The 21,331-nt window shown below is 32.5% G+C and overlaps 3 protein-coding genes across 5 annotated transcripts; all 3 read right to left on the bottom strand.

Moving 5' to 3' along the window:
* Positions 1-4,295: 4,295 nt before the first annotated feature.
* LOC107422443 (early nodulin-like protein 4) lies at positions 4,296-5,963 on the bottom strand. Its single transcript, XM_016031895.4, has 2 exons — positions 5,576-5,963; positions 4,296-5,442 (listed from the first exon to the last, which is right to left on the bottom strand). Exons 1-2 carry the CDS (start codon positions 5,751-5,753, stop codon positions 4,490-4,492), a joined length of 1,131 nt encoding a protein of 376 aa, XP_015887381.2. The 5' UTR covers positions 5,754-5,963; the 3' UTR covers positions 4,296-4,489.
* A 3,523-nt stretch (positions 5,964-9,486) lies between these two features.
* On the bottom strand, positions 9,487-12,736 carry LOC107422392 (protein DETOXIFICATION 19-like). Its single transcript, XM_048465690.2, has 7 exons — positions 12,377-12,736; positions 11,732-12,276; positions 10,751-10,837; positions 10,605-10,661; positions 10,224-10,462; positions 9,969-10,087; positions 9,487-9,842 (listed from the first exon to the last, which is right to left on the bottom strand). Exons 1-7 carry the CDS (start codon positions 12,683-12,685, stop codon positions 9,711-9,713), a joined length of 1,488 nt encoding a protein of 495 aa, XP_048321647.2. The 5' UTR covers positions 12,686-12,736; the 3' UTR covers positions 9,487-9,710.
* Positions 12,737-14,398: 1,662 nt separating this feature from the next.
* Positions 14,399-19,800, bottom strand: LOC107422391 (protein DETOXIFICATION 18). 3 transcript variants are annotated; one of them, XM_060812558.1, is made up of 8 exons: positions 19,397-19,800; positions 18,287-18,831; positions 17,814-17,900; positions 17,666-17,722; positions 17,494-17,551; positions 15,193-15,373; positions 14,968-15,086; positions 14,399-14,854 (listed from the first exon to the last, which is right to left on the bottom strand). In XM_060812558.1, the coding sequence occupies exons 1-8, from the start codon at positions 19,643-19,645 to the stop codon at positions 14,723-14,725; spliced, it is 1,428 nt and encodes a 475-aa protein (XP_060668541.1). In that variant the 5' UTR covers positions 19,646-19,800; the 3' UTR covers positions 14,399-14,722. The 3 variants fall into 3 exon arrangements, with proteins under 3 accessions (XP_060668541.1, XP_060668542.1, XP_060668543.1); XM_060812559.1 differs by lacking the exon at positions 17,494-17,551 and having other exon boundaries at positions 15,193-15,284; XM_060812560.1 differs by lacking the exons at positions 17,494-17,551; positions 17,666-17,722 and having other exon boundaries at positions 15,193-15,284; positions 19,397-19,799.
* Positions 19,801-21,331: the final 1,531 nt, after the last annotated feature.

Here is a 21,331-nt window from a genome sequence, read left to right on the forward strand (position 1 = left end):
AAGTGAACTCAATTAACTTCCATATAAACTATACAACGTACCAAAAGCTTTTAATTTAATCCAAATATATATTAGAGTGTCCCCACAAACCAAACTGTTGTTTTCCTCTACAATGAGTTGAATTCAAAAGTCACCATTTCTAGATTAAAAAGAGACACCCAGTATGTATATTTATATATATATATATATATATATATATATATATATATCTACACCTTGCCGACATACACATGTCCCAAACGAACATGAAAATAACAGTCTTAATGAGCAAAAGCCGTAAAAATGGATAGCCACAAAGAAAGCAAGCCCATTGTGATCAATTATATATGATGGGATGGGACACAGAGACAGAGACAGAGACAGTTGAGTGAAAACTTAACAGAGATTAATCAAACGGTCAACAACATTTTTGGTGACGAAATGGCCAGTTGGTTAAAGGGTAATACATATTCAGTTTTTAATATAATAAAAAATTTATAAAAATCAATTGTAAAATATAACTATTCAAAGTCACAAAATTAAAAAAAATTATATAAATTTAATAATTGTAAATACTAATTTTTTTAGTATTACTCTTTATAAATCTCTTATTAGATTATTTTGAATACACATAATACTGGTAATTAATAAAATAGTTGTTAAAAAAAAGAAAAAAGAAAAAAAGCCGAGTCAAGCTCCAAATAGTGACGCATTTGTGTCGTTAAGCGTGGGAAAGACGAGTTTCATGCAATGTGTTGGTTAAAAGGTCAATTGTGGGACCAACTGCATCTGTTGTCGACCATTTTCTTTTTCTTTTGTTTTTATGAATTGGCTGAATACGTGGCGAATTCTCCAAATGCCCACCGACTACAATTCCAACATGTCGATATAGATGGCCCACACTCACTTTATGATCATTTGCCACGCGTGACTCTTTTACAGTCACAAACATTATATATACAAATATAACAAAAACCAAAAATCCCACCTCAAATTCCTCTGTCTCACGTTTCCAACTTTATATTAATTTTCTACCTTCAAAATGCTGTCATTTTCTCCATTTAATATCATTGTTTCTTTTTTCTTTTTTTTTTGTCTTTTTGCATCATAATTAGATCCTTTCTTTGTGTTTTTCTTTTTTTTTTTTTTTTTTTTTTTGGACAAAGTTTCTTTCTCTTTTGAGTTCAAAGTGTTTACATTGTGATAATTACCACATCTTTCAGTCATCTCTCCAATGTAAACAGCTTCTCCTCAAACATATCTATACATATATATATATATATATATATATACTTTTTTATATCATGTAATAAGTTGACCTATGATCAGATATAAATGAATGATGCTCCGTTGTAAATTGGGCGTCTATGTCCATGATAAAAAAATATGATATATATATCATTTTTTTTATTTCACATATATGTGGAGAAGTTTGGTTCTTACCTTCTAACCCCTTTTTTTGTCATATGTACAATTCACATATATGGAATATTTTATTTCTTTTTTTGGAGTTAATAAATTAATTAATTTATAACTTATGGAGTTTGGCATTTCAAATATGAAAGAGATATAATCAAGTGATTATGAAGCTCTAGAATTATTCTACCCACAAAAAAAAATAAAAAATAAAAAATGAAGGCCTAGAATTAATACATGAAGTTTCTAGCAAATATTTATATGTGTATATATATATATATATATAAACTAATTATTATGTCCACATGTCATCCATATATAGATGCCCTCAGCTAGCTCAGCTATGATAGTGATTTGGGTCAGTTTGGCTCTGTATATATGTCTGTGAGGGATTCATACTTCTCCGTTAATATACAGATAATTAGCTTCGTTAGCAAATCATCTTTGTCACCCCTTTTCTTTTCATTGGGAAAAGCCAAGACGAGCCACTAGTCCTCATGTTGATCCATTTTCTTGTCAATTTGGAACATATATCTTGCTTTACTATCACATCACAAATACAAATCTAGCTTTACTTTCACATCACAAATTGATCTTGTCGATTAGATTCATCATTTTGATGTGAATTACATATATCAAGTATATTATAAAAAGATAAAATAAAATAAAAATCCTAGCTAGTTAATTAACTAGATTTGTCTTCTAGATTACGAAATGGTTAACAATAAAATTAGGTCTAAAATGGAAATGTTTTAGGTGCTCCCATTGTTAATGACCTGCCTACCAAATTCTTGTCCATGCAAAATTGGGGGAGCTTATTTTCGCCTAGTAATTAAGATGAACTACATATTGTAATATTCAATAAATTCGGCCACTTAGTTTTTATCTTTTAATCATCTTTTTTGTTCCGATTTGTGATCTGGCAGCAAGTAGGAAAGTCAAGCATAAGGTATGAATACCCTAACCTGTACTTGAACATTATATACATATATATATATATATATATATATATATATATATATATATATATATATGTGTGTGTACGTACAAAATAATAGTTCACTCAATTGTTTTCCTTCTAAACTACGGAAATCTAAGCACACCCAATAGCACAGCAGAATTTCATCAAAAAAATAAAAAATAATAAAATACGAGCACAGCAGAATGCATGCGTTCGTGTACAACTTTTAAATAAATCAATCAAATTGAAATTGGTAAAATGCCTTTCATGCTTTATGAGTCAAGTACTTCCATAAAATAGCCAGTGTTTTAAAAGGGGTCGCAAAATGATAAGATTAAGTCATTTTATGAGTTTAGGTGAAATCTAAAAATAAAAAAATATTTCATAATTATTTATTATTTAATTATTATAAAACTATTAAATAAGTAAAATAATTTATATTTTAAATGTTAAAATATATATAAGTCTATATTATTTTTATATGTGTAATAAATATGAATTAATATGTAATTGATCATAATAGATTTATAAAAATATATATTTTTTAAGGTTCCAACAACAGATTAGTTTCAAAACTCAATCAGTACTTAAGAATTTATAGATTAATATATACTTTAACTATTATCATAATCCTTTAACTATTATTATAATCTAACTCTTGTCTAATTTTTTATTGGATTCCAATTCAATATTTACATATTCATCCAATTCATCTTCCATGTCATCCAATACAAAATTATTTTTCTTGGGCTCTTTAATTTCAACTTGAGCATTTCTAGAATCTTTTTTAGATAGTAACATATTATTCTCCATTTCATCATCATTTTCATCATTATCACAATCTTCGGTAATCCATAAATGTGCATTACTAGCATTATTTGCTAGTAGAGTTTCTAGTTTCTTTTTTTATGTCATTTTTTTCTTTTTTTGTTAAATTTTCTTTCTAATTCCTTCATCTTTATATATTATGTTTTTTTTTTAAGAAAAAAAATTTAATCTTAAAATATATATATTTTAATTTTTTATAAATTATCTTTTAATATTTTTAAAAAATAATCTTAAAAAAAATAAACAAAAAAATTTGTATTTTTTAGCATCTAGATATGTATTAAACGGTCAATAAAATATTAACTATTTTTTTCTATACAAAACATTATCTGATAAAAACATCACCTTTAAAAGCGTCTAAACGGCATCTTTTCCTTTTTTTTAGAACATTGAAAATACCACGCCTTTGAATATAATTATTATTATTATTATTTTTTTTTTTTGGGGTAATGTTTAATTATTATCTACCTTGTTTTAAGTAAAACTTCAATTCACATTGAAAGCTGTACGAAGTACGTGTCAATATATAAATAAACTTATCCAAAGCCTAGTTCCTTTATGAACTACTTTTAAAAAAAGTAAGCTTTCCAAAAGTCTAATTCCTTTACGAGCTACTTTTCAAATTTAGAATCGTCCATAGCTGCTATGTAATTCTGATGATCAGAATAACACATAATAGCATATATACATATACACATATTATCCTCATGAAACAGTTTCTCTTATTTCACTCCAATTCAGGTTAGTCATGCTACCAAGCACCATAAGAATTTTTTATAACTTAAGAATCATATATATATATATATATATCACTCAGTATTTGTACATATAAGATATGCAAACATAGTTCAAGGAAAAAAAAAAAAAAAGATATGCAAACATATAGTTTATTTGATTATTTTATAAATGAGACTTTTAAATTAAAATGTCATTTATATTATTATTTTCTCAATCATATAATAATTTGTAGACCCCCTAGCCATAACCAGTCCTTTTCATAAGTACAATCACTGATAAAAAAACATGACAAAATGAAACCAAAATGAACTACAATAATTATGGAAAAGAAAAACGGAGAACCTTCTTCCCAAACCATTTAAAAAAAAAAAAATATTGAAACCATTTATTATTAATATAAAAAAAAAATCCACATCCCTATATAGGATTGTAATTATGACACCACATAAAATAGAATAAGAATAATAATTATTAAAAAAAAAAAAAACTAAGTAATGGAAAAAATTTAAGCCTAATGGAGGAGAAAGTGAAACCTTCTGCCTAGCTATACGTTATTAATTATTACATTCAGAGAGAACCGCTCAGAAAGCCAGTCAAACCCACACTAACCAAAAGTGTAACCGAATACACCAACACAGTCGATGGAGTTACACTTTCAGCAGCGTATGAACTATTATTCGGCGAAGACCCCGGTGGTGCTCCCAGGTTCTCCGAGCTGTTCGACGTCGGCGAACCTGCCGGACTGGTCGGTGTCGGAGTCGGCTGTGCCGGTGCTGGCGTACTTGAAGGCGGTGATGGCTCCGTCGGAGATGGTGGTGATGATGGAGTTAACGCCGGAGACGTTGTCGGAGTCTCGGCCGACGGCGATGGTGCACCAGCTGGTCCAGGTGAATATGGCGATGGCGAAACGGGTCCCGACCCGGTTGGAGGTTGAGCTTGAGGTGCTGGCCCGGATGGAGAAATTGGTCCTGAACCAGTAGGAGGTTGAGCCTGAGGAGATGGCCCGGATGGAGAAACGGGTCCGTACCCGGTTGGAGGGTGAGCCTGAGGGGAAGGCCCGGATGGAGAAACTGGTCCGGATCCGGTTGGAGGGTGAGCCTGAGGAGATGGTCCGGATGGGGAAACGGGTCCGTACCCTGTTGGAGGAGTTGCCGTGGGAGGGTGAACATGGGGATATGGGGAAATGGGTTGGGGCCCAGTTGGAGGTTGAGCGAGAGGAGGTTGAGAAATGGGTCCTGACCCGGTTGGAGGGTGAGCTCCGGGGGATGATGGTGGAGGAGTTTTAGGATGAGGGAGAGGGAATGGTTTGGGTCTCACAGCTAAAACAACAACATTCAATTTCTGACCCTTTTCACAATTTCCATCTTTCCCACTGATGAAAAAGAATGCACCTGACCTATCAAATTTGAATTCAGAATCACCATCTTCAAGTTTTTGAATTGGATTCTTTGTGTTGCACTTGTTGTAATCGTCTTTGTTCACCACCAACACAGAGTCCGATCCTTTCTTGTACTTAAAATCTTCCATACAAAAAACAAACACCCACAAAATCAAAAGTCAAGCAAGAACCAAAAAAAAACCAAGAATTAATAATTTTTATAAATGGATATTAAAGGCAAAAAAGAAAAATGAAACAATGATTAATTTACTTACAGAGAGTGTCATTGACTTTAAATCTGTTTCTTCCAGCCCAGTGATTATAATCCTCTGAGGGCTTCAAAACCCATCCATCTTTTCCACCAACATCGAATTTGTAGCCTTGGCATGAAGAAATAACCCCAAAAAATGACACCAACAAGATCAGCAGGCAAACAAATCTTTGCAACTCCATGAAAATTATTAAGCAAATATATTTATATGTATGATCTAATTAGAAGTATCAAAATATACAATCGAAATGAGAAAGATTCACAAAAAGCTAGCTGATATATGGACAAGATAGATAAGAGATTTTTCTGATAGAGAGGGGGAGAGAGAGAGAGAGATGAAACTGAAGCTGGCAAAGTCTTGGAATTATAAAGAGAGTTGAGCAAGGGCCAAGGGAGGGGTGGGGTGTTACCGTTGTAAGGAAGAGCATTAAGGAAAGCGTGTGAATGCGGTACGTTGTACGTGTGATTTATATATAACCGTTGATTGTCTACTTCTTGGAAACTTTACATGTGGCATTATCATATTGACTCAACGGTTGTATTTGGGGGATATTAATTATATGGACCAATGTACATAGAGCATGGTTAGGCAGATTATGGGTCTGAGACTTATCAAAAGACCTGATCATGTGGGGTACTTTTCTTTTTTTTTTTTTTTTTTTTTTTTTTTTTTTTTTTTTGGGGCCGCTAATAGAGGCTACTTTTCTAGTTTGATCTTTAATGCTTATGTCTAGTCTATGATATATACAAGGTTGAGCTTTATATATATTTTAACCCATTCAATAATATTAACAATAATAAATGAATAAATTCAAAGATTTTGAAAGAAGATTGAAAAAAGGAAAAATAAATAAATAAATAAAGGAAAAAAAATAAAATAAAATCTTACGACTATAGTTTTATTACCGTTTTCCCCCTCAACTAATTAATCAATTGCTATAATATACACCTTATGGGGGCGTTTGGTACGCAGAATAGGTCCGGATCGGATGGGATCGGACAGGATAGGTTCGGATCGGACAGGATCGGACAGGATCGAATAGTGCAGTACTGTGTTTGGTATAGTTCTGGACTGAATGTTGGATTAGTTGTCCCATGTTTGGTACAGGATCGGACTGGATTATTATTATGATTATTATTATTATTAGGTATTTTCTCACTAATTTCTATTATATTGTTTATTATTATTATTATTATTATTATTAGGAAATAGTTGCTCACTAATTTCTACGGTTTTACAAAATGGAGATAATGTAATTCCAAAATCAAATTAATCATATGCTAATAAGTATGTAAATATTTTCCAACCCTTTAGAATTAATCAAATGACTCTCAAAAAGACCAATTTATGCGCAACTGGTTCTTATATGTATCTTGTACCAATATGGTATCACTAATAATTTCAAAAAATAATAATAATTTCAAAATGTGGCTGTGCTGGTGATCGGTATACTGGATTTTTGTTATTATTAAAAAAAAAAAAAACAAACTCTTTTAAATTTTTGGGTACCGTTCTTTTATTAACTGAAGCTACATAAAATTGGGAAATCAGATGCCCATAGGACTTTTGAAATAAATAAATAAATAAATTATTTATTTATGTTGTGCTACCAAGAAATTCAATAACTTCTTTCTTTCGTTTTGTTTTGTTTTGTTTTATTTTATTTTATTTATTTTTTTTTTAAAATTTCCTTTTTGTTATTGTTTTTGTAAATATGGTAATAAACTAAAGAGAAAGAAAATTGCAACAGCAAAATCCTTAATTATGATGCTTAAGTGACCAACATGTATGGCTCAAGCATTCGATTAGTAGAATATGTACAGTTACTAAGTATCATAAAATCTTTCAATTTTATATTTCTCCAAATTAATAATGATTTCGTCGAATCCTTTTAAATGTTATATAGTTACATGAGATGTTTGTCACTATTATTGATGAACACTAGTGAAATGCATTACTGAGATTGTAAATATTAATTACATGAATTTAATTATACTTTAATTTTTTATGTTTGAAAACCTAATACGAAAGAATGAACTTTTTTATATAGCAGATTAAATTGTTATAACATGATTTATGGATTGTATTGATAATGTTTACCCCGTGGTTTCACTGTAAACTTGGCATGGAGTATTTTTGGGATGGATTATCCCTCTGTATATAATCAATAATACCAAAGTTACAAAAATATTTACCAATATTGAATTGATTTTATAAATAAGTCTGATAAATATTTTGATAGTTCTAATATTATTTTCATATACTATATTCAATATAATCTACGCATTTAGTAGTTTTTTGGAAAAAAAACACTAAGAATCATATTAACAAACTTGACAAAAAGAATTAAAATTAGTATTCCAAAAATTTTAAATCAGTTTGCAGTTAATGTTCATTTTGAGTTTTATAACAGTAATGAGCAATTTAATAGGAACTCAAATAATCCAATTTCGTCTGACTTCAGCCTACATTAAGAAATGAGAAAATTGATTACAAACCCTCATTTCCTCCTGTGTTTAGCTTGCTACATAAGCAACTTTTTAGGTTTCTTTTAATTTTATATCCTTTATGTTTGAGGTATTAATTTTTTGAAAAAAAAAAAACAAAGTAATTAAAGTTGTGCTTATTCACCAATAAATAAATAAAAAAATAAAAATGTGCTATTAAAAGTTTGCTCTTTTTTTTTTTTTTTTTTTTTTGGTGAATCAAAGTAAAGGTGTGCTGGTATGATCAATTTAACCTTTGATAGTAACACACCCATAAATTTTATAGATGAATGATCAATATATAGTAGAGGTATAGAATTGGAAAGGTTCTTTAAAAATTATTATTTTGTTACTAAAAAAGTAAAAAATAAACATGTCCCAGAAGTTAATTAATAATTGGGGCAGATAATCACTATATATATATATATATATAATAAAAAATTAATGATTTGTTTTTAATTTTTTAATAATATTACATGTCCTAATATGATTTGTTAACATATTTATATAATCTAGTACATTTTTGAATGAATAAATAAATTTAAAAAATAAATTAATTAAATATTACTATCTTATTTCATAAATAAATTTAATAAATATTTTCATAATTCCAGTATTATTATTATTATTATTATTTTTTTTTTTTCACATAATGAAATATGTTCATTTGATAAGTAAATGTATAAGCCTCACTTCCCACTTTAAGTGGGCCAAGAAACCTTATTCAAGCTTGGACCTTCAAAATAGAACGGATTTTGAATTTATTCACAAAATTAAATTGACGCATACAATTTCAAAATAAACCTAACTAAGAAATTACAACAGTTTACCCGGATGGAGCGGTTCAAGGGAATTGATTTTGAGTTCATATTGAAGAATTTTGCCACAGAAAAGAAATTATTGTGCTAAAATATTATTGTTTTGTTTCAATAAGGTTGCTGAAAGTTAGTCTACAAGGTGAAGACTCTCTATGATTAGATTGTTGGCAGTCTGATTTTGCTTTGTTTGTTTTTGTGGCCAAGAATCAGAAAAGTCAGGTAGAGATAACTTACACATCTTTGTCTTTTGGATGAGTGGAGAAATTGAATCTACTCACCCTTGTTCATGAATTACTGCTAGTTGCAAAGAGATTTTTAAAGGAAATATATATTGATGTTTCTATTCTGTTCAACCTTTTTTTAGGGTGTGTAATAAAGTTGCTGACCATCTTGCCAAAATTAGCCACAAATATTAGTTTGGATTTGCATATTCTCGAAAAGCCTTCTCTATTTTTTATTTATTTATTTATTTATTTTTTTGGGTTGCTAAATCAGATTGTTTGGGTGTTTTAAACACCAGGCAGATTGTAATAAAGAAGAAGAAGAAGAAGAAAAGTTTAAAGTATGTATTCCAAAAAAATAATCACCAAGGAAAATAATCCATCCAAAAAAAAACAATCCTAAATATTTTCATAATTGCATTTATTTATTCCAAGTTAGGTCACAAAGTTTATGGAGAGATCACATATAACAGTTTAGCTGAATTGTTTAAAAATACATTGACTTTCATTCATTTGCAGTGACCTTTCTACCCAAAACACATTTTATTTTATTTTATTTTTTTTTTTTTGAAGAATAACGAAAACACATTAACTGCCTCACATTCAAATTTATTTAAACCAAAACTGAAATATTTTTGTCTGTATTCTCAGATATATCCAATTTGGTCCATTTTTTGCGCAGTGTTATCCACAAAAGAGTACCAACTTGACAAGCCAGACCACATATTAAACCAATCCATAAACCCTGTAACAAAAATAAAAACACAAAATCCAGAAATTAAACAAACAAATTAATAAAACCTATATTAACAAAAATTGAAAGGAATATTGAATCAAGAAAAAGAAGCAATTCATAATATTATAATTTCACCTTGGCTTGTAGGTTCAGCTTGAAAGCAAGAAGTACTGCCATAGTCATGCCAATTAAATAGAATGTGGCCAAGTTCACACACGCAGCTTTGTTCTGCCAACCACATCCTCTTATCACTCCTGAAATCACACACACACACACACACACACACACACACACACACACACATACACACACACAAGAGTAAACATTAATTTCACTCTCTTAGAAAGCCTGAGGAAAGAAAAGAAAAAGGTAGAAAATAAATCCACCAACCTGATAGGACACCTTGAATGGAATCAGCTATTATAGAAAGTGCAAGGAAGGGTGTCATTGAAGCAAATTGGTTTATTATTACAGAACTGTCGCTGAATAAACCAGCCCATATGTTATGACCAAACAGTAGACCCAAATCCACTATGGCAGCAAGAAGCACAGATAGCTTCAGGGTGACAGCCATGGCATTGCTAGCTTTCTCTGGATTTCCTTCTCCCAACTCATTCGACACCCTTGTGCTATATATACACATACAACATATATAAATATAAGTAACAGTAATGAAGCATGGCAGAGACATGAAATTCTTTGCGTGTGTATATATATATATATATATATATGTAGGTGTGTGTGTGTAATTGATGTGCCAATTATATGTACCTAGCAGCAGCACTGAGACCGAATGTTATCATGAAGGCAATTGCTTCTGTATGTACGCTGAGATTAATTAAAAAAAAAAAGTGTATCTGAGTCAGTAGAGTAATGCAGGAATATAAGCAAGGGAAAATGGAGACAAGCTTAATTACCACATTGAGATTAGTGAAGTTGTTACTGTTGAGTTTGGCAATAGTCCTGCCAAGAACACCAAAATCTCGAAAGCCCAATACTCCAAACTGGATAAGAAAACAATATCTTAAATGTGAGATTCTAATATGGAATAGCTTCTTTACCATACACTACAGCTTTTGGAATGAACAAAATTTAACTAGATAATCATTGCGTAGATTACAAAGTACTTATGCTTACATCAATTGGACTCCAATCCTTTTACTCATCTGGATCAGAATTCGGTTACTTTGTTCATTTATGATAAGTTTAGAATACAAGGATCCAAAAATGCCAACAAATTTAACTTGTTAGCTGAAAAATTGCTAAAAATAAGTCTTTCTTAAACTTACTCTAGCTAAAAATGAAATGGTTAAATTACTAGTTCTGACAAAAAAAAAAAAAAAAAAAGGGGAGAGAGAGAGAGAGAGAGAGAGAGAGGGTAGATAATGGACTGGATCGATCAAATGGGCTGAGTGGGCTTCAATTCTGTAGTCTTTTTTTCCCCAAACCATCTATAGTTTAACAGCCAATACCCAACAGTGCAGGCCCCACAAGACATTGGAGTGCTTTAACAAATTCTTTGCATAATTTCTTTTTCCCAAAAAAAAAAAAAAAAAAAAAAGAAGAAAATCTTTGCATGGTCCATGGTTAAGAATTTAAATGCTACTAATTAATGCCCAACAACCCATTCATCAATTGCTAATAGATTGTCTACGGAGTGCAAATTAAGGACAAGCTTTGGTATGGGAAAGGTAGCTTACTCTGTTTCCTCTGTCAAACAAGTCAAAAGTAAAATTTTTTGTATTATTGAATTTTTCTGAATGAGGTTTTCGGAGCAGTCTAAGCAAAAGTTTTGCAATCTGTTTTTTAGATGTTTCTTTTTGTTCTTTTTAGCATATAATGATTTAATTTTCAAATCCAAAAACAGAATAAAATAAAATTATGGTATATATACTTACCAAATCATAGCAGCAGAGGGCAGGGCAAGTTTCAAGTCAGTAAAAACATAATTGAAACACTCCAAAGAAAACCCTTGCCATGTATGCTTGAATTCCTTAGAATAAAGCACATAAGTGGCCAACAAAATGACTGACAGCCACAAAGAAATTGAAGCAGCTATTGGAGCTCCTTTGAAACCAAGTTCAATCCCATGCACCAAACCATAAGCGATGCCAATATGCAAGACTGCAGGAATCGCTGAGAGGACATAGAGAGGCTTCACAACAGACTGTGTCTGAAGAAACCTCAAGATGTTATGCAGAAACCCATATGCAAATAGCCCTGGAATCAGAAACTTTGCATAGACAGCCGCTTTCTTTGAAATCTCAGGGTCTTGTTGAAGAAAAACCAGTATGTGCTCAGTGTATAACCAGAAGATGGAAATGATGATGGAGAAGAAGATGGATATGATGCTTGAAGCTTGTAGATATATTCCTAGTATTCTGTACTGCTTTGCTCCAAAACCTTGTCCACAAAGTGTCTCTAAAGCTCCACTTAACCCAATCTTTTTGAAACAAGAAAAACGAAATCCTAATAATTAGAAAGAAAAAAAATATATGTAACAGAGTTCCTATGTTCATCTAACTAGTTGTTTTTGTACGTACCATGAAAGCGAAGCCGGTCACTGTGGCCCATGAATTGGAAAGTGTAGCTCCGGCGAGCTCGAGCTCGCCGAGATGGCCAGCGAACATGACAGATATCAAAGTGATCATATAACCGGAGACATTGGTGATTATCATTGGCAAAGAAAAAAGCACCTGTTTCTTTGCTTCTTCAAAGTCCAAGGCTTTGTTCCACCACTTTCCTTTGCTGTTGTTTTCTTCTTCATCTTCATGAATTCCATGACTGCGAAACTTTAGCAATGGTGCTGTAGTAGTACCACTGCTACTATCTATGCCTGCGTTTCTGAACATGCCTGCGAAACTTTTATCCCTCTCTAATTTCTTTTTCTATTATTAAAATACCTCTCTCTCTCTCCATATATATATATATACACACACGCACACTAGGGTGTGCCATGGTTTTAACGTGCAAGTTTGTATTGGCTTATTTAGTTTTAGCGTCCGTTTGGACCAGTGTGTTTTTTTTATTTTCTTTTTTATTTTTAATTTTTAGTGGGGTCCTAAAGCACTTTTTTTTATGGTCAAAAGTTTTTTTTTTTTTTTAAACAATTAAGGCATTTTACATTATATAAAAATTAATTTTTTAAATTGTTTCATTGAAATTCAATTTTTGAATTTTTAAAATTTTTTTATTTAATTCATATTTGAAAATTTAGAAATTTTTTATGCAGTCTTTTATCCACAATCCACTATTACCAGCAGCTTGTTTAATAAAATTCTTTTTTTTGAAAAATTATTATAAAAAACTCTGTAAGAAAAAGCTTTATTTTTATAAATTATTAAACAAACTCTAAAACAATGTGTCTTCTTGGATGGTGAATTCAAAATTTATATTCTCCATCAAGAAAAAAAAAAAAAAGAAAGAAAATGAAAGATAATTAAATTTTTTTTTTTCACTAACAAAAAGAAAAGGGTATTTTTGTTGTGGCTACAAATCTATATTTTGTCTTCCATCAAAAAAGAAAAAAAAATCTATATTTTGTGGTTAAATATTTTTAACCACAATAAATGTCATCACAAGTTATTAGCCATAAATAGTATTTAGCTATATTGTAGCTATATTTACTAATAATTAGCCACAACTAGTATTAGCTGCTAATACTAATTACTATGGCTAAAACTTATTTTTATTTTTTATGAATTTATTACTGAATTTATACATATATATATATATATATATATATATATATATATTGTTTGGTAAAAGTCTTGTCGCTACATTTATGTTTGCAATTTCATTTTTCTGTCTCTGGATGTTATATGTACAATGGGTAGATGGCTTGGTGATGAAGAATATAAATAAGAATTTAGTTTGTTCGTATACATTATTAACCAATCACAAAAGAAAAGAAGCATAAACAATTAATAGGAAAATAACGAAATATTAATTGCTTCAAGAATCTGGTAGATAGATGTTGGTGAAACAGAGGAACTTCCATAGCCCCACATTACGTTAGTGGCAGTAGAAATTAATTTACTACATGACAAAGGCATTGTCATTCATTCACACCAAACATATTAATTCAGACTTATTAAAACCTAATGCGCCATGCCTCTTAAATGTTTTTCTTTTTGAGAAAAGCCATGCCCCTTCATTGACATGAAATAAATTGACAAATTCTGCTTTTTATTTTTTGAAAAGACAAATTATGCATCTTATCGTGGTTTCATATTTGTTATTATTATTATTATTATTATTATTAGTGCGAAATTGTTATCATTATTTGCTAATATTCTTATTGAAGCAATCTAATTGATACCCCAAAAGTTAATTTCTTTATACAATCATAAACCCTATTGACCATAATGGCCATAATGTCCTGTTTGGTATGGTTTTTGAAAAGTTATTTCTGATTTTTAAAGTTTAAAAACTGTTTATGAGAGAATTTGAACAATTTTTCCAAAAGAGCTTGTACCCAAACTAATTAATTGTAGCATTTTAGGAAGCATTTATCCCTAACCGGGCTAAGTTCACCTTTGTTCAACCAATTCCGTACGCATAACACATCAACCAGAAAACAACTTAAAATAAGCATTTTCAATTAGAATATTTTTGTCTCATATTTCTTTTTGGAAGAGAGAAGATGTTGGTATGAAGGAAAATTACAAGACTGCAATTAAGAACCTCGTAATGTTTGGTTCTTTAAAAGTTTGAAAATTGGAACTAATTTTTGCCTTTTTTTTTTTTTCCCCTTTTACATAACCCAAAAAAAAAAAAAAAAAAAAAGTCACCCGTATATGCTCCCTGAGAAATCATTCCTTCAATTTTCTGAATTTTGTTTATCACTATATATATATATATATATATATATATAAATCCACATTCATTTAAACCGAAAGTGAATTTTCTTTATCTACATTTGCAGATATATCCAATTTGGTCCATTTTGTACGCAATGTTATGACTAAAAGTGTGGCAGCTTGACATGAGAGACCACAAATCAATCCAATCCACAAACCCTGAAAACAAAATGAAATATCAAATTAAGGGAAGTCAAAATCAGTCCATGAAAAAAATATCGTTGTTATAAAAGTAAAAGCAAGCAAGAAAGAAATTAGATAAGTTCTATCACCTTGGCATGTAGATTGAACTTAAACCCAAGAAGGATTGCAATAGTCATGCCAATTATATAGAATGATGCCAAATTTACATACACAGCTATTTGCTGCCAACCACATCCTCTGGCCACTCCTGCATTACCAAACTGACCTCCATCAACAAGGAAACATAAAGAAAAATACCAAAAAGAAAATGTTAAAAAAAAAAAAAAGAGGTCAAAATTGGGGGAGTTCCTAACCTGATAATACACCTTGAACACAATCAAGAACTATTGAAATTGCAAGTAGGGTTGTCATGGAAGCAAATTTCTTTATTATTGCAGAGCTGTCACTGAAAAAACCAGCCCATATATTATGACCAAATACAAGAGCCAAAACAATAGCCAAAGCAAGAATCAAGCAGAGCTTGAGTGAGACAGCCATTTGTCACGGACTTGTTTGTTTACCCTTCAAGCCGTGCGGCCTTAGTTGCTATTCCGACTCTTTGTTGCAACTAAGTAAGCCTTTTGCCCACTAAAAGAGAGAGCTAAGCAAAGAAAGCTAGAGCACAAAGAGAGTTTGGGAGAATGAAAGTATATTACTTGAAAGAGAGCTTTACAAGTATAGATGAGATTTCTTGGATTCTTGGATGGTTTGGCCAAATGAGGCCTCCACCTATTTATAGGCATACAAAGCTTAATCCTACGGCTATAATTGCTTTAATCCTACGGTGGAGAATGGGTGTCTAGATCCTTCCCATCTCCTTTACATAAAATATCTAAAGAAGCATCTAGAATTGATATGTACATGGCTTGACCTAGAGTTCTCCATAATGTTCTAGAGAATTCTACACTACTCTAGGTGCTTGGCCCATTGTAAGGCCCAAAATAGATTGTAAGGCCCAAAATGGATTATAAGGCCCAAAATGGATTGGAAGGCCCAAAATGGAGAGAATGCTCACCAAGTGTTTGATGAAATGCTTCAACCGTGACATTCTCCCCCACCTATGCCGTCGACGTCCTCGTCGAGCTTGCTTCATGGAACCTCTTGATATGATCTTCAAATTGCCAAAGCGCGATAGCAGGTTCCCAACTTGCTTCGCTATCGGGAAGTCCTTTTTCGCGGGACGTGACACTCTCCCCCACCTAAACTCGCGACGCCCACGTCGCGCCTTCTTCCTTGCCCGCCGAATGTGATCTTTGAGTTGCCGTTGTGTATCTTCGTGCTTTCTACGCCACCATACCGCTGCAAGATTAGTAAGATAGAGGGTAGCGGTGTTTACCTTTTGCTTCTCGTCTTGGAAATCCAAGGCCTCGAAGTATCGTTCCATGTGCCACATGTAGTTGTCCAACTCCTTTGCATCCCTTCTCCCACTAAACTCCTTGGGCTTGGGAACATCTACCCTTGGAGTAGAGACTATTTGTTGGGTGGTGGCCGTGCCACTAGTTGCAGCTCTCTTGCATAACGCCCAATCCTCTCGTGTCTCCTCTAAACTCTTCTTAAACTCATCTAATTGAGCTTGCATAAGGGACAAGGTTTCAATTACCTTTGTTTGGAAAGCTTGGCTTTCATGACGCCATGCCTCAGTGTTGGCCTCGTTGGTGCTTTGCATGGTACCTCTAAGCTCCCCCACTTGGTCACCCACACGACCATCGAGCTCCTCCATGCCTTGCTCCACACAATCAAGCCGCTCCAACATGTCGGCAACGGCCAACTCCATCTTGACCACCTTGGTCTCCATGGCGGTGAGAACGTCCTTCGACTTTGAACGCCCACGTCCCTTCCTTGCAGCTTCGGGGATGACCTCCCTTCCCCTTGCTTCTTCAATCACAACCTCTGATGAAGACATTTTGCTCTAGATGCTAGCTTTAACCTTGGCTCTGATACCACTTGTCACAGACTTGTTTGTTTACCCTTCAAGCCGTGCGGCCTTAGTTGCTATTCCGACTCTTTGTTGCAACTAAGTAAGCCTTTTGCCCACTAAAAGAGAGAACTAAGCAAAGAAAGCTAGAGCACAAAGAGAGTTTGGGAGAATGAAAGTATATTACTTGAAAGAGAGCTTTACAAGTATAGATGAGATTTCTTGGATTCTTGGATGGTTTGGCCAAATGAGGCCTCCACCTATTTATAGGCATACAAAGCTTAATCCTACGGCTATAATTGCTTTAATCCTACGGTGGAGAATGGGTGTCTAGATCCTTCCCACCTCCTTTACATAAAATATCTAAAGAAGCATCTAGAATTGATATGTACATGGCTTGACCTAGAGTTCTCCATAATGTTCTAGAGAATTCTACACTACTCTAGGTGCTTGGCCCATTGTAAGGCCCAAAATGGATTATAAGGCCCAAAATGGATTGGAAGGCCCAAAATGGAGAGAATGCTCACCAAGTGTTTGATGAAATGCTTCAACCGTGACATTCTCCCCCACCTATGCCGTCGACGTCCTCGTCGAGCTTGCTTCATGGAACCTTTTGATATGATCTTCAAATTGCCAAAGCGCGATAGCAGGTTCCCAACTTGCTTCGCTATCGGGAAGTCCTTTTTCGCGGGACGTGACACATTGCATTCTTAGCTTGCTTAGGTTTTCCTGCTCCTAACTCATTTGCTACCCTCGTGCTGTTACATTAAAGTTTGGATTTTCTTAATATCAAAGTAGAATACAGAATATGCCAAATCAATGGAGAACTTGAAGGAAAAATAAAAAACTAACGTTAAGTATTTTCTGCCAACCTAGATGCAGCGCTGAGGCCGTATATGATCATGTAAGCAACTGTTTCTGTGTGCACACTGAACATATAGTTCAAATAGCCTACTTGAGTCAGCCCGATGAAGAAGTAGAAAGTTAACATATAAGGACTATAATACCATGAAAGCTTACCAAATTGCGATTAATGAAGTAGATTGTTTTTTGTCTGGCATCAATCCGGCCAAGAACACCAAAATCTCAAAAGACCAGCCCTCCAAACTGGAAAAAAAAAATTGTAAATGAGATTTGCTTACTATAATATCTATTTCATACTTTTACAACTCTCATTACACGTCTTATGCAGCATCCAACTAAAATTTTCAACCCTTTAGCTAGTTGATGGATGCGATATGTTTGCTAAATGTGCTGAAATGTACCAAGATAGATCAGTTTAAATAAAAATTTCCATTACAATTGGGCTTCATAATTCAATCACAATTAGTTTAAAACTTGTAGAAGTTATAGTTGTGTAGTGAGAGTTGTTGAATTTTTACAATGTTTGCCTATTTGTTTGTGGATATTCTAAGCTGTTGCTTTTTGCTTTTTTATAGGTGAATAAAATTTTCTTTCATCTAAACCAAAAATGAAAACCTGGCGACACTCACCATATCATAGCTGCAGAGGGCAGAGCAAGTTTTAAAGTTGTAAAAAAGTAATCAAATGATTCCGATGAAAGTCCTTTCCATGTATTTTTGAACTCCTTTGAAAAGGCTACATACATGACCAACATAAGGACTGACATCCACAATGAAATTGAAGCAGCCATTGGAGCACCCTTGAAACCAAGTGATGTCATATGGACCAAAATATACGTGATGCCAATATGAAACACCAAAGGAGGCAACGAGAGGACAACCAGAGGCATGACTACTGATTGCGTCTGAAAAGACCTCAAGATGTTCTGTAGGAAGCCATAGGCAAATAAGCCTGGAATCAGAAGTTTTGCATAGACAGAAGCAGTCTTGGAAATTTGTGGATCTAGATGAAGAAGAATCATAATGGACTCTGTATTGAACCAGAGGATGGAGATGATGATAGAGAAGATGAAGGATATGATGCTAGATGCTTGCAGATATATCCCCAACATATTGTATTGATTTGCACCAAATCCTTGCCCACAAAGGGTCTCTAGAGCTCCACTTAACCCAACCTGAAACAGAGCAGAAACTTATACTTGACAACAAAATGGAGCCTAGAAAATGGCTAATGATGAAGATAAATGATGCAGAGTGAAAAAATGATTGTTGTACAAAATATTGTGCAAATAATACTGTAGTATTACTTATGAACAATGATAATGCATAAGGATTATCACATAGAAGCGGAAAAATTAGTACTAGAATCAAATATCTGTTTTGTTTTGTTTTGTTTTTTATATATATATATATATATATATATAAAAGTGATAGAATGTCGAGCCAAGAAAAATGATGAAATTATCGCTATATATAATCAAAAACTATTTATAATGTCCAAGGAATACAACAAAATTTGGGTCCAACAAAAAAGAAAAATCGATTCTGGAAAACATGAACCGAATTAAGCAAGTTCCGGCTACTGTTTCATTTTGAAACACTTATCGATTTTCTTGTTATTTTGTGAGCAAGTTAGAGTGCATGGCTTCTTGTTTACAATAACCATCCCTGTCAGAATCAACAAATTTAAAAGCAAAAATGGCAGAGAGCGAGAGAGAGAGAGGGCTAAATATGAATTACCATGAAACTATAGCCGGAGACAGAGGCCCAAGAATTGGAAAGGGTAGCACCAGCAAGCTGAAGCTCACCAAGGTGGCCGGCGAACATAACCGAAACCAGAGGGATACCATAATAGAAAACGTTAGTAAGTATCATTGGCAAAGCAAATAGCACTTGTTTCTTTGCTTCTTCCATGTCCAACATTCTTTTCCACCATCTTCCTCCTCTGCTTTCTTCATCTCCATCACCACCACTAACCTGCTGGTTCATAATCAAAATTATCTAAATATGCGCTTTGTTTTCTTCTGAGCTTTAAAGGGCATAATTTATACACAACTGTTTGTTTTGTATATATGTGTTTTTTTGGAAGGAGCGTATTTTTGGAAAAGATGTGGCTTTTGTTAAAGGGAACTATATCCCAGTATGGATAGAAGATGACCCTACTTGTATAAATGTGCATTTCATTCAATGTGGATTATTAGCTAAGCTGTTAAAAAATAAATAAAAAAGAATGGTTTGCATGCATATAACTAAAGAAATCTTTTTTTACCAAAAAAACTAAAGAACATCTTTGTATGTCACAGCTTGTGCATTTTCACGAGCTGTAAAATAGATTATAGATATTTGATACTGTCAATAAGCTAGGCAATTGTGTTATGACCACATTACTTCTCCAAGATTCATTGAATATGCAAGAATCGAAGCTGATAAGCATAAATGATACTTATATAAGCTACAGCTAAAACCCAAATGAGCATTAAAACGTTTGCAATCCTAACAATTTTCTTTTTCCTTTTTATTGGGTTTGATTATTCACAAGATCATCCTTTTCTTTTCTTTTTTCTTTTCTTTTTTAAAAAGAAAAAGAAAAAAGAAAAGTTTCCATGTGGTAAAAGAATATTCAGATAGGCCATAACAGCGTTAGGGGGTCTAGACTGCCATACCCAATTCATACATACACTAGATGGAATTCATAAATACAATAGATGGAGACTGCCATACCCAATTCATACATACACTAGATGGAATTCATACATACACTAGATGGAGTGTATAACGCTGCTATGGCCTATCTGAATATTCTTTTACCACATGGAAACTTCTCTTCTTCTCCTTCTTCTTCTTCTTCTTCTTCTTCTTTTATTTTATTTTATTTTATTTTATTTTATTTTATTTTATTTTTAATAGAAAGCAACTTTCATTAAGCTAACATCCAAATTACACATATCAGTCTGAAACAAAGAATGTTCTTTACTTTACTGCTTTTTTCTGTTTCTATAAAAAAAAAGCTAAACTAAAACATACATATTGATGGTTGATTTGTAGAAGTTATAGGTCTAAGAATTTACCAATGGCAAGGAGTTCCTACTTCCTTTAAACACCTTTGCTTTAGCATTAAATATGTAAACAGATATGGGGTTTTTGTAGTCGTAGCATTATTAATTTTCCATGCTTGTGTTTGTCAACATCTCTTATTTAACTTTCCATTTCTCTATACTTTAAATTAATGCAAGTTATTAAGTTAATAAATACTACAATTACAAGGTGGCTAGGAAAGTCATGCCGTGGATTAGGTGCGTTAGAGAAAGGATGCTAAAGAAAGAATATGTTTAACCATTTACTTATATTTTTTTAGGTGTCCTTGAGCTTTTTTCACCTTTATTTTTAATAAATCTACCTATTTATTTTATTTTAAAATTCAAAAGGTCCTTAGCTTTCTGGCTTATTATATATAATTTCCATGTTTATAACCACGCATATCTATATGGTTATCACATTTACCCAAAAAAAAAAGAAGATATATGGTTCTCACGATGACCTTTTTTGAAACAATCTTAAACTTGTAGTATTTTTATTTGTTTAACTTTTTTTGATTTGGTGGCATTGGTTTAATGGTGAACGGCGAATTTTTCTTCCCTTAATTTGCATTACTTACACTTTTCATCTTAAAAAAAG

The sequence above is a fragment of the Ziziphus jujuba genome, chromosome 11, assembly GCF_031755915.1.
Source record: "Ziziphus jujuba cultivar Dongzao chromosome 11, ASM3175591v1".
In the NCBI taxonomy this organism is placed as follows: Eukaryota; Viridiplantae; Streptophyta; class Magnoliopsida; order Rosales; family Rhamnaceae; genus Ziziphus; species Ziziphus jujuba.

Excerpts from the sequence above, each read along its gene's own strand:
- LOC107422443 (XM_016031895.4), bottom strand. The coding sequence starts at position 5,753 with ATGGAGTTGCAAAGATTTGTTTGCCTGCTGATCTTGTTGGTGTCATTT. Across the intron at positions 5,443-5,575 it reads TAAAGTCAATGACACTCTCT|ATTTTAAGTACAAGAAAGGA; the intron begins GTAAGTAAATTA and ends TTTGTATGGAAG.
- LOC107422392 (XM_048465690.2), bottom strand. The coding sequence starts at position 12,685 with ATGTTCAGAAACGCAGGCATAGATAGTAGCAGTGGTACTACTACAGCA. Across the intron at positions 12,277-12,376 it reads TGACCGGCTTCGCTTTCATG|ATTGGGTTAAGTGGAGCTTT; the intron begins GTACGTACAAAA and ends TGTTTCAAAAAG. Across the intron at positions 10,838-11,731 it reads CCCTCTGCTGCTATGATTTG|TTTGGAGTATTGGGCTTTCG; the intron begins GTAAGTATATAT and ends TTTCTTATCCAG.
- LOC107422391 (XM_060812558.1), bottom strand. The coding sequence starts at position 19,645 with ATGAACCAGCAGGTTAGTGGTGGTGATGGAGATGAAGAAAGCAGAGGA. Across the intron at positions 18,832-19,396 it reads TCTCCGGCTATAGTTTCATG|GTTGGGTTAAGTGGAGCTCT; the intron begins GTAATTCATATT and ends GCTCTGTTTCAG. Across the intron at positions 15,087-15,192 it reads TGTTCAAGGTGTATTATCAG|GAGTGGCCAGAGGATGTGGT; the intron begins GTTAGGAACTCC and ends TTGGTAATGCAG.